We start from the raw sequence: 12,450 nt of genomic DNA on the forward strand, positions 1-12,450 counted from the left end.
TGGGCCTCCTTCATTTCTATAATTAACTTTTTCTACTCTTACACTGTGCCCAAACACAGTGACTTACATAAAACAATTTCTTCTAAAATTGATTTTTAAAAAGTCTTCTTTTTACATTAACCTCTTACATCTGAAATTCCATAAGTAACATCAACAATCTTGTCCTAATGTCTGGAACCACTAGGGAAAAAATGCATTAAGCAAAGCATACTTTTTCTAGTAAAAGTATCTCCCCTATAAATTCAATTTAGCTTTGTGTCTTCATATACTATCTATCCTCCTAGCAGATTGGCCTTCATTATATTTGGAATACATCATGGTACATCTTTATTTCCATGCTTCCAAACTGAAAACATGCCCAGTTGCTTTTTGCTTACTGCTGAATCATTATTGTTCACTGTCATTAATAAATTGTAAATTTGGGACATAATCTTTTTTTTTTCTTCTATGGCTAATTTCTCCATTTCAGATAATTAACAATCCTATTGTTGTAATTTAGCCAATGAGAAAAAGCTGTATCTGAAAATTTTGAAAGAAAAGAAACAAGCACATGTCTGTAACTTGACAAATGTTGAACAATTTCTCAAATGAGAATTCTGGGATGCTCAGTCATCTCTAGAAGTCTGCATGCTTTATTCAATTCTGAATGCTTCCTGAAGTCTAATCAGCTTCAATTCTGGGTGAAGAAATTAATACTGAGTTTGTTCCCTCGTGCTTGACTTTTGTTTTAAGAGGGAACACTTAATTTAATAAATCTGGGACCTGTGTTTTTAAATGTTTTCTGATGTGTGGCTTTCCTTTTCTTTTTCCAGCACATCCCCAGCCCTGCTAAGAAAGTACCAAGAATTCCTGGAAAAGCAGACTCTGAAGCAATTGCCGTTTCCCTTTCCAATGGAGAGCATTAAAACACCTCTATGAGGTGGATGTTGAAAAGATTAGGGGAGAGGTGGGGAGGTACACAGGATTAAATGTTATTACTCACATTCTGCTGTACAGTACTGCTTAATTAGAGCATGAAAAACTGTTACTCTTGAGGCTCTGTCTTTTGATGCGGTTTGTTGACATGTAGTTTCATAACACTAAAAGTTCTCGTGCTTCTTGGAACAGAAATTACAAGAGTGTTTTCTGAGAAACGTAGCTTGTTTCTAAAGAGTCATGGTTCAAAACTAGGTACTTTAATTTAGGCTCCGGAAAACGTCAGTTGTTTTCCTCCTTCCTCGAAACCCCATTTTAACAAAGATCTTTGCAAATTTTGTAACATTATTGCTCAGCAAAGAAGTAAGACTTCTTTTTAAAGCCATTATTGAAAGGAATTAATGTGATCTAAAGCCATTAGCATGTGTCATCTTAGTATTCAAAGTTAGGGTCCTATGTGCCTTAACAATCTTAAGCACCCTGTCTCTTAAATATAAACTTCTGCCGCTCAAAACCCCTGTGGGTTTGGAGAAAGAGCAGTGCGTTTGTTTTTCAAGGTGCTATTAACTGGAGAATTTTTTCCCAATTGTTATTACTAGTTCAAACCAAACTTCACCAGAAAGATGGAGGTCTGTGATGACTATTGATAAACTGGATTTCAGTTGTATGTACATATTTTAAAAACTACTCTCCCCCCCCCCCCATCCCTCAAATACCATTTTGCAGTACTAGCCAAGCATTAATTCCCCTGAAGTGTATGTGGCAGAATATGGAAAGGTGGATGCTTGGCATTTTAAAGCTGGTTGGAAATGAATTATTTCAAATGTATGTCATCTTTTATAAAGGTTACCTAGGAATAGGTTTTGCATACTCAGCCTATGAAGAACTTTGCAAATGCTCAGCTTAAGAATGGGTCAGTTCTGGAATGTTTTGCTCTTGAAGTTCTGTTTTATGTTTGTGCTGGGTGATAGTGCAACAACAGAAGTTGCTCTGAACTGATATATACGTAGCATTCTGTTTCAAGTTTATTTGAAATTCCATTTCCAGTTATATATGAATACTGAAAGGCTGAACCCTTCAAAGCATTCATTATAGAAAAGTCATACACAGATTGGAGCTGTGCTGGTTCAATACAGGCCTCTATCTCTTTGAGGGTTTACTTGATAAAACTACTTAGGTTGCCTGCCTGCCTAAGGCAACAGCAACGGAGGAGAAGGGGTTATTTGAACTTCCCAGCAGACATGATATGTGGCTTGTGTGCTCCATTTATTTGCAGGTTCTTCTCTTTAATTGTCCATTGACTACCACAGACCTGCTTCAGAGTAAAGGCTTTTTTGGCTATTGCAACTGTGCTTTGGCCACGGTAAGCATGTGTATAGACTCTATTGAGGGAAATCCACTGACCATGTTGGATAGTCCTAGATGAACTGAAACTAAAGGCAAAGAAAGCTCTTGGTTTGTAAAATACAGTGCATTTACACCAAACTCACATTCTGCCCTGTTTTTATTCTGCTTTAAAAGGCTACGAAAAGCTTTGTCTGAAAATTTTTTTGCAAGAATTGATGCCCATCACACTTAAGTTACAAAAATGCAGGATCTGATGTTCTGTAGTTTGCATTTTAAAAAGTTAGTCACTAAGGTTTGACAGTTTTCTGCATCAGTTCATCATGTTAGACATGCTTTGACTTAACTTGAATGGTCTAAGTGCTTTGGCTACATGTGACAAGAGGAGCGAAGGACAAGGCTGATGTTTGTTTGTACATTGTCAGAAGCATATCAAGTCCATTGCAGGCAATGGACAGGCTAAGAACCATTGCACAAAATGTAACCTTTATAAACCTCACAAGCGATGAGGCAGATGCCTTGTAAAATAAATGTTGAGCTGTTTGAACTATCCATGTTGGTGTTGTCTTGCTTTGTGCATCACCATATAGCACCCTGACTATGAAGAATTTGCTGTAGGCACTCCAGATGGCAGATCTAATTAAATCATCATCATCATCCATCCAAGTCTGCAAGTGCTGGAATTTGGAGGAGCAGAATTAGTTAATCTCAAGATTTCTCAGTGAGATGATGTTCTTTCCTTTCTTGCCATGTGATGCAGTTATCCTGTGTCTTTACGTAAGCAAGCTATAGGTTGAGTCTCTATTAGCCAAAATTCTAAAATCTCTAAAACCGAAACCTTTTTTTCCGGATCCCTAAGATAGTTTGCCTTCCAATGGTTCACTGTACAAAAACTTCATTTTAGGCACAAAATTATTTAAAATTTTGTATAAAATTACCAAAGGTTATGTTTATATGGGGGGAAAAAATTCTGTGTTTAGATTTCTTGGGACCCAAGAAATTTCATCATGTACATATATGTAAAGACAGGTATTCCAGAATCCCCAAAACTCCAAAATATTTGTCTCAAGCATTTTGGATAAGGGAGACTCAGCCTATACTTAATATGTGGAGATAGTAAGGTATTAAACTCATGAAGTTGAAGCATATCTACTACATGTACAGCCTAAAACCACATCAAAACTTACTGGTGACCTGTTCAGTGATGTTTCCTAGGGCCTGTAAATGAGAGGGCCATTTTTGGGATAATTTCACTAAGTCTTGCTGCCCACAACAGCACCTCCCCTCGAAGAGGAAACTACTCTGCCTGCTCTACTGGTAGTGTCAAGGCCATGAAATGGATCACAGGTATACCTGGTGAACCACATCTCATTGTACCAGCTCTTGGAGTCCTTTTTTGAGCTGCTGCAATTTTGCTCCTGCATGCATACCACTAGTATCTGATTTTGGTTGGCTTGCAAACCTACCAGGAAGTAAAACTTAGGGCTGCTATCATCTGAAACAGAGTGCTGGGAAATTCAAGACTGGGAGATTTCCTTTCAGCATTAATATGTTCCTAGCTGCCCCTCTGGGACGGTGAACAGATCTCAACTTGAACTCCCTGTGTATTATCTCTCCCTATTGCCAACCTGCTATGGTGACCATTTTCACCCTGGACACTGAGCATTAATTTCATCTCCTTGATGCTATCACAGGCACTCATTACACAGAATAAAACAGGATTTGTTCTCTGTTGCCTCTGAAGGCAAGATTCTGGGTTAACTTTAGGAAAATCTTGGAACCAGTTACTTAACAGTCCCTTTTACTTCAGTCTTCAATCAGAGGTTAGATGACAACCTGAGGGTGATGATCTAGCACTGAATTTTCTTCAGAGACCTACAATCAATACTTGGGTTGGTTTCCATACAAGCATAACAAATATAATAGAATATGAGGAGAGAACCTGTTCGTATTTTCAGCCATCTAAAACATTAGGAAGGAGCCACCAAATCCTGTGATAGGTTTGCCTTAGGATCGCCAAAAGTCAGAAATAATTTCAAGGCTCAGAACAACATCAAGAAACAATATTAGCCACATTTACTACAAAAACATGTCCAATTTAGTCATCCTGACAATTTAGTGTAGTGGTGAAATTAACAAGAGCCATCTCTGCATATGCTGGGTAAGGATTTTTGAGAGTTGTAGTCCAAAAAAACCTGAGTTTTCCAAGTTCTGGTTTATAATCTTAGAAAAACTTTCCAAAATGTACTTGAGCAGTTGGTAAGAAGGAACTGTGGGTTTTTTTGTTGGTTTTTTGTTTTGCTTCTCAGTCTAATTTTCAAATATAACGTGTCTTAACTTTTTGAAAACATTTCCCAAGATGTGGGACATGATTTGTGACTGGCCATTGGCACATCTAATAGGTATCTGCAGTTGTCACAGCAACAAACTGTAGACACTATTGGTATTTAACCTGTTCCTTCCAATTTTTTGAAGTGTTTTGTTAAGCCACTAAAAGTTGCTACAGAGACCTCGAATAAAAGTAAACTTGAAATAATGCAGTTTGACACTACTGTATTGTATTGTGCTGTAGTTCTAGCCTATGGAATCCTGGAATTTGTAGCTTTTACAAAATCTTTGGTCTCTGCTGCTGGTGCCTCACAAAACTACAAATCCCAGGTTTTTCTAGCATGGAGCCATGGGAGTTAAAGTGGTGTCAAACCTTGGACTACAGCTCCCAGAATGCCCCACCTACTGCAGTTGGCTTTTCGTAACCACAGATTCTTTATCCACAAATTCAATCATGCATGACTTGAAAATATTCAAAATAATATAAATTCCAAAAAGCTAACATTGATTTTGCCATTTTATATAAGGGACACCGTTTGATTACTCCATTGTATTAATGGGACCTAGCATCCATGGAGTTTGGCATTTGTGGGAGGTCCTGAAACTAAACCCCAAGCCGATACCAAGGGCCCACTGTATGTCCACCAGCTGTGCTGTCTAAAAGATATGGGAGTTGCAGCCCTGAAAAGTGACATTTATGAGCTGATGTAATAATAATAATAATAATAATAATAATAAAATTTTTATTTATATACCGCCCTTCCTGAGATCAGGGCGGTTTACATCATAAAAACAACACAGGTTACAATAAACATCTTAAATTAACTACACATCCATGTAATAAAAGAAGATAAAAGCCCCGTTAGCCAATCCTCTTGCAGAATACGAAGGAGGGGAGGCCTACTAGGACTCTGATTGGGGGAATGCGGTCTTAAACAGAAAGGTTTTTAAATCCTTTCTAAATTGGGCCAGGGAGGTGGCCGAGCGGAGCTCTGAGGGCAGCGTGTTCCAAAGGGCCGGGGTAGCGATGGAGAAAGACTTCCTCGTGGTAGAGGTAAGTCTAGCCCCTGGCACCCTAAGTAATTGCTGCCCAGATGTTCTGAGGGTGCGGGACGGAATGTACGGGGAGAGGCGGTCCTTCAGGTATCCTGGGCCCAAGCCATTTAGGGCTTTATAGGTCATCACCAACACCTTATATTGTGCCCGGAAGCGAATAGGCAGCCAATGCAGATCTTGGAGCACCGGTGTTATGTGACTGGCCCTGGAAGTACCAGTAACCAGCCTGGCTGACATATTCTGTACCATTTGTAGCTTCCGGGTTTGGTATAAGGGTTGCCCCATGTAGAGTGCATTGCAGAAATCCAATCTCGAGGTTACCAGAGCATGTACAACAGTTTCAAGGTCCCTCTGGGCCAGGTATGGGCGCAGCTGGCAAATAAGCCGAAGCTGATAACAGGTGCTCTTGACCGTCGCATTCACCTGAGCAGTCAGGTGAAGCGACGAGTCAAGAAGCACCCCCAGACTGCGCACAGAGTCCTTCACAGGAAGCATGACCCCATCCAGGACAGGTGGAACTACCGCCATTCCTGGACCAGTGGAACCTATCACAAGTACCTCCGTTTTCTCTGGATTCAGCTTGAGGCGGTTTTCCCTCATCCAGCCCATTACTGACTCCAGGCACGCCACGAGAGGAGAGACGCCATCCTCAGTCACTGCATCAGTCGGAGACATAGAGAAGACTATTTGGGTGTCATCAGCGTACTGATAACCCCGCGCTCCATGTCTCCGGATGATCTCTCCCAGCGGTTTCATGTAAATGTTAAATAGCATGGGAGACAGAATGGCTCCTTGAGGGACCCCAGTTTTAAGGGCCCTCTCATCGGAGCACACGTCTCCCAGCTGCAGATGTCTTAAATGTTCCCCACAATCACCCGTTTCCAAGGAATGAAATGTTCAACAGTATTAAGCAAAATAAACTAATGCACCTAGAGATGGACTCCAGACTCAGCCCACTGAAATGCTAAATGAATCAGGTGAGAACAACTTGATGCCAAAATTGTTAGTGGAAACAACTTCCAGTTAGATTACTAAACTTCCCTAACCACCCTAAGGATAAAGCTCATGTGATTAAAATTGGCATACCATTTCATTAGGATGGCACTAAGGTACCTTTTCAAATTCTGCACATCAGTGGCAGGGGAATGACAGCAAATAACATCTCAAGCTGGTCCGCTTCCCCACAGGCCAAGAACACCTGCATCGACTTTACCTCTGCTTCCATCTTATTTGCAAGCCAATAGGGTCTTGGCCTTAGAACTGTAACCCTCTGTACGCTTACCCTGGGAATATGCCTTACTGAATAAAACCAGACTAACCCCTGAGAAAACACGCATGGGCTTTGGAGCAAGACAAAAAATTGTTAAAAATACTTATAAAAAGAACTTCCTTTGGCCATTACCGCTTTGTTTTTGTTTTCTTTCCTAGATGAGAATTAAACATGAGAAGTCGTAAGGCATCTTTTAAAATTTATTTCAAAATTACAAAAAATGCTAAGAGCAAGAGCTGAGTGGTACCAAAGAAATGGATTTTGTGGAGTATACCAGGCCAGCCACATAGGCGGGTTACAGACCGCCCATTTGGGGCGGGCCCCTTTCTCCGGAGTATCGGGGCCTTAGTGGCCAGAACGGCAGCCGCTGAGGCCCTGATCCGCCACTTTTCAGGCTGCGGGGAAGCGGTAAAACGCTGCTTCCCCGCAGCTTGAAAAGGGGTGTCCCTGGGGCTTCAAGCCCCAAGGACACCCTGCGGCAGCGGGGAGGAGGGTCCGCTGGGCGCAGCCATGTGAAGGCTGCGCCCAGCGGACCAAACCAGGAAGGAGCTCCGAAATGGAGCTCCTTCCTGCTCCGTGCTAAGGGCACACTAGGCGCCCTGGTGCGGAGCAAGGACGTCACGCCCGCGTCGCCCCGTATAGAGGCGGCGCGGTCGTGACGTCCTCATGGCGGCGGCTGTGTGGAACGGCCGCCACAATTTTGTGCATGTGGAGCGCACACTAGGGTTAGGGGGGTGCGGAAGCACCACCCCTTTCTAACCCTAGTGCGCGCTCTGCATGCACAAAACGGCCCGTTTGTAACAGGCCATAGTTTATAAAATCAGACAGAGTTTTGATGAGTGTTTGAGTCCCTGATAGGTAGTCAGGTCCTTCTTTGGCTCTTCTTCTCTGGTTTGTGGTTGGCTGATTATAGGAACAGCCTCCATGGCCCATTTCTTTTGAACTCTGTGTAAAATAATTCTGTAGATCCCAGTTATTGAGCTGTGAGAATTTCTCCCACGGTTATTCTGAATGTGCTCCTCCATGATTCCCAAATTGTTCAGGATGTTCTTCACCTCAGCTTCTTCCTCCCTTAGTGTTCCACTCTCTGACAAATATTTTGGATCCAGTTTAAATGGTTCCAAGGGCTTTGGATATTGCACTCCCTTCATCCATTCACTGCTCATGATGTACTCAATGGAGTAGCGTTCGGATGGGACTGGCTGAAGGACTCCCTGAATCAGTTTCTGGCAAGGGTCTGAAAGGAACGGTGGCAATACAAACGTCCCTTCAAGAATGCACTTCTTCAATTTGGCCACTGTGTCGGCTCGAAAGGGCATCATTCCAGTTGTCATGAAATAGAGAAGGATCCCGAGAGCCCAGATGTCCACGTAAACCCCAACGTAGCTTTCATCTCTGAAAAGTTCTGGTGCGGCGTAAGGAGGAGAACCACAGAAAGTGTTCAGGGTTTCCTCTTTTTTACTTATCGTGCTGAATCCAAAATCTCCCACTTTCACACAGGTGTTACTGGTATAAAACACATTTTCAGCTTTCAGATCCCGGTGAATTATGTTGCTGTCGTGCTGCAGAGCAAAATAAAAGGGAGATAAAAGCAAAACAAGTCCTCTGAGGGCTTCTACTTCATCTCTTTGTATCACCTAGTTCTTAGGTAAAGACATACTGAGGGCTGTCTTCAACTACAAACCCAGTTACCTACCTTTATATCTATCCAATTTTCTATTCTATCTATTTTCCTTTCCTTTAATTCCTCATCTAGCAATAGTTTCATAACTATTTTTAATGTTGGCCATTCCACACAATCAAATGCTTTGAATGTATCTAATGCCAATATCCCTGCTTTTAAATTTGTTTCCCTCATCACATATATTTTATTCAAAACTCTTCCTACCAAATTAGACATTTGTCTTCCTTTCACGATCTTTTCCTATATATTTATACATAGATTTATTCATCCTATTTGCTGTTAAAATCTTTGCATCTTGATTTATTAGTGATATAGGTCTATATGACCCTGGATCAGTTAAGTCTTTATCTGTCTTTGGTATTAATATGACTAATGATTGATGCCATGATGCCCGAATCTTCTCCCCATTTATTATTGCATTATATCACTCTAACAATTTTGGAATTGGTATCTTTTCAAATACTTTATAATATTCAGATCCCAATCCATTAATTCCTGGAGTTTCCCCATTTTTCAAGTTCTTAATTACTTCTGCTATCTCTACTTTCTCAATGCGTTGTTCCAGTAAGTCTTTATCTTTTTCCTTTATTTTTTGTCCCCAATTTTCTTCCACATATTTCTCTATTTTGTCCATCAAAATATTTTATTTTGTATTTCATCAATCTACATATTCTACCAGACTTATATTTGACCATATTTATCATACTTTCCATTTTCCTTTTCTGTGTGGATCTCGCTAACATTTTTGAATTTTTATTACTACACTCAAAAAATTCCCTTCTTAAATAGATCAAATTTTCTTCCATCTCATTTATTTCCATTTTATCCAATTCTTCCCTTTTTGCCCTTAATTCCACATATACCTGTTTATCTCTATTTAGTATATATCTATTTTCCAATTGTTCTATTTCTTTTTCTAATTTCTTCTTTCTTTCTTCTTGTCTTTTCTTAAGATTATGTTTCCTTTATACATATTCCTCCTGTAACAATTTTCATAGTGTCCCATAATCATCCTTTTGTCACATCTTTATCATTTATATCCCATGTTTCTTGCCATTCCTATTTTTTTCTACAATATCCTTATCATTCAGTATCTTAGCATTTAACCTCCATCTCTTTACTTGCTCATAATCCTTCTTGATAACAATTTCTACATTCACCAAAGCATTGTCTGTTACTTTTATATTTGCTATTTCAGCATTTAAAACTTTATCATATTTTTTAAACAAAAATATAATCTATTCTAGTATAAGTTTTATGCACAGCAGAATAATATGTATATTTCCTTTCATCCCCTTTAACTAATCTCCGTACATCTTTAAATTCCCTTTTTTTCATTATTTTTTAAAATTAGTTATATTTCTAAGTTTATCCTTTGCTGAAGGGTTAAATTCAGCTTTAATCTTATCCATCTGCATGTTGAAATCACCTGCCAAAACCACATATTGTTCTTGTACATTTTCCACTTTTTTCAATGCCTTCTCATAAAACTCTTCTTGCTTTTCATTTGGGGCATATACATTTACCAATACATATTTGTCTTCGCCTAATTCCCCCTGTATTATTATATATCTTCCATCATCATCTCTTAATACTTTATTTATTACAAAATTACATTTTTTGCAATTATTATTGCCACACCCTTTGATTTAGAACTTCCAAATGCTTTTTCTTAATTCCTTGCCCAATTCAATTTTAATTCATTTTGTCCCTCCTCTTGTTGATGCGTCTCTTGTAAAAAAAATAATATCTGCTGTGTCCGTCTTTAGTAATGCTTCAATCCTTCTTCGTTTAACCACTGAACCTTTGGTGTTTAAAGTTGAAATTTTCAGCTTACCTAACATAATACAATTTACTTCTATTTCTAATGGCTCCAATTTCTGCAACCCATACCCATACCATACCCTATCCCCCCCTCCCTCCCCATGTCCCATTTGCCTCCCCACTTCTTCTTGCTGGAGCAAATTGCTCTAGCCACAGTTGCTGAAACTACCTCTGTGGGGAGGGGTGGCGAAGACGTTCTAAGGCCCAGAAAAAAAACTGCCCACCCCCCGAGTGCTCGTTGATTTGATAAATTTAACTTTTTAATTTATTTGTAGTATCTCTTCTAAAAAAATCTATCAATACTGATTAAAGAAAATTACTATAAATTGATTTGGAAATGGTACTTGACACCAGTAAGATTATATAATATTGATAACAACAACTCAAAAAACTGTTGAAGAGGTTGTCAAGAAACAGGGTCCTATATGCATATGTGGTGGCAATGTAAATATGTACAAAATTTTTTGGGGAAAGTGATTTTAGAAACAGAAAATATTATGGATATAAAAATAGATAGGAAACCAAATATAGTTTTGTTACCGTTAAATAATGTTGGAAAATGGAAAAGAGGAGGAAAAGGAACTGATAACAAATTTACTTACAGCAGTGAGATTATTTATTGCAAGACTTTGGGAAACAGAAATAATGGTAGAACTGGAGGACTGGTATAAAGAAGTATGGAAATAAGCAATTAATGACAAATTAACATGTAAATTGAAAGTAAGGAAAGGACTATGGAAAAGAAATTATTTCGATGAGATATGGAGAAAATTTATTGAAAAAGCATTAAGAAAAGATGGAATATTACCTCCACGAGACGAAATGAAATTTTGGATGGAATACAACGATGGTAAAGGCTCTGGGGAAGGGGAGCACTGAGGTGGTATATAAAATATATTTAGATATAAAGTATTAGAATGTAAGAAATATATATATATATATGGAAAATGTTATGGATTGCATGTTTAAAATATGAAATAAAATTTTAAAAAACCCTACAAACCCAGTAACATTGAACATTAATATTTCTTTAATTATGGAAAGAACTGTTGACACTACTGTATCATGCTAAAAATCTAAGTGCAACAGAGAAAACAAGCTTTCCACTCTCTTTTGGTAAAGCCGGGAGAACATGTGGCCCTCCAGATGATGCTGGACTACAACATCCAGCATCCTTCATTGCTGACTATTCTGGCTAGGGCTGATGGGAGCTGTAGTCCAACAGTAACGCTTTAAAGAAAGGATAAAGGTAAAGGTTTCATCTTGACGTGAATGTCTAGTCATGACCGACTGTAGGGGTGGTGCTCATCTCTGTTACTAAGCTGAAGAGCATTGTCCAAAGACGACTCCAGTGGTCATGTGTCCAGCATCACTGCATTGAGAGCTGTTACCTTCACATCAAAGTGGCACCTATCTATTTACTTGCATTTGCATGCTTTCGAACTGCTAGGTTAGCAGAAGTTGGGATTAGTGATGGGAGCTCACCCCAAGCACCACCTCTACATTTGGGCCTCGAACTGCCAACCTTCTGGCCTTACAATAATCAGAACTGGCATCTTAACCACCAAGCCATTGTGTCCCTTCATTCAAAAAAGACATACACAAAATAACACCAATTGAAGGACGAAAGGAATAAATTTACCATGTGTTTAACAGCAGACAAAATCTGAGAGAAGATGTGCTTGCTCTCTGCTTCTGACAGCTTTCCTTCCATACTGATTTTAGCAAACAGTTCTCCTCCACTGGCATATTCCATCACTAGGTGTAGTTTTGAGAGCGTCTCCATGACCTCATAAAGTCGGATGATGTTGGGATGGTGCAACTTCTCCATGCTGGAAATCTCCCGGGAGAGCAACCGTTGTGTCTTCTGGTCTAATTTTGTTTTATCCAAGATCTTGATAGCTACTTTTTCTGGAAAGACAGTTGTTATTTTCATATTGTTAGTAAATACAATGGAGATCATGCTTTAAGAGAGAAAATAATACACATTTCCTTACAGTCAGGATGCTCCACCTAGAGATGTAATGCC

General features: G+C 39.4%; 2 protein-coding genes across 6 annotated transcripts in view; one reads left to right on the top strand and one right to left on the bottom strand.

Moving 5' to 3' along the window:
• The window catches only part of HMGCS1 (3-hydroxy-3-methylglutaryl-CoA synthase 1), a 38,527-nt gene extending 35,716 nt beyond the window's left edge, over positions 1-2,811 (top strand). For both annotated transcript variants that reach the window (XM_042447308.1, XM_042447307.1), the window contains exon 10: positions 813-2,811. In XM_042447308.1, the coding sequence (XP_042303242.1) occupies positions 813-905 (93 nt within the window). In that variant the 3' untranslated portion in view covers positions 906-2,811. The remainder of the gene's footprint in view (positions 1-812) is intronic.
• Positions 2,812-7,642: 4,831 nt separating this feature from the next.
• NIM1K (NIM1 serine/threonine protein kinase) overlaps positions 7,643-12,450 on the bottom strand; it is a 44,443-nt gene continuing 39,635 nt past the window's right edge. For all 4 annotated transcript variants that reach the window (XM_042455493.1, XM_042455494.1, XM_042455491.1 and 1 more), the window contains 2 exons: positions 12,064-12,332; positions 7,643-8,475 (listed from right to left, as the gene is read on the bottom strand). In XM_042455493.1, coding sequence (XP_042311427.1) covers positions 7,726-8,475; positions 12,064-12,332 — 1,019 coding nt within the window. In that variant the 3' untranslated portion in view covers positions 7,643-7,725. The remainder of the gene's footprint in view (positions 8,476-12,063; positions 12,333-12,450) is intronic.

This window comes from Sceloporus undulatus, chromosome 2, assembly GCF_019175285.1.
Source record: "Sceloporus undulatus isolate JIND9_A2432 ecotype Alabama chromosome 2, SceUnd_v1.1, whole genome shotgun sequence".
Lineage (NCBI taxonomy): Eukaryota > Metazoa > Chordata > Lepidosauria > Squamata > Phrynosomatidae > Sceloporus > Sceloporus undulatus.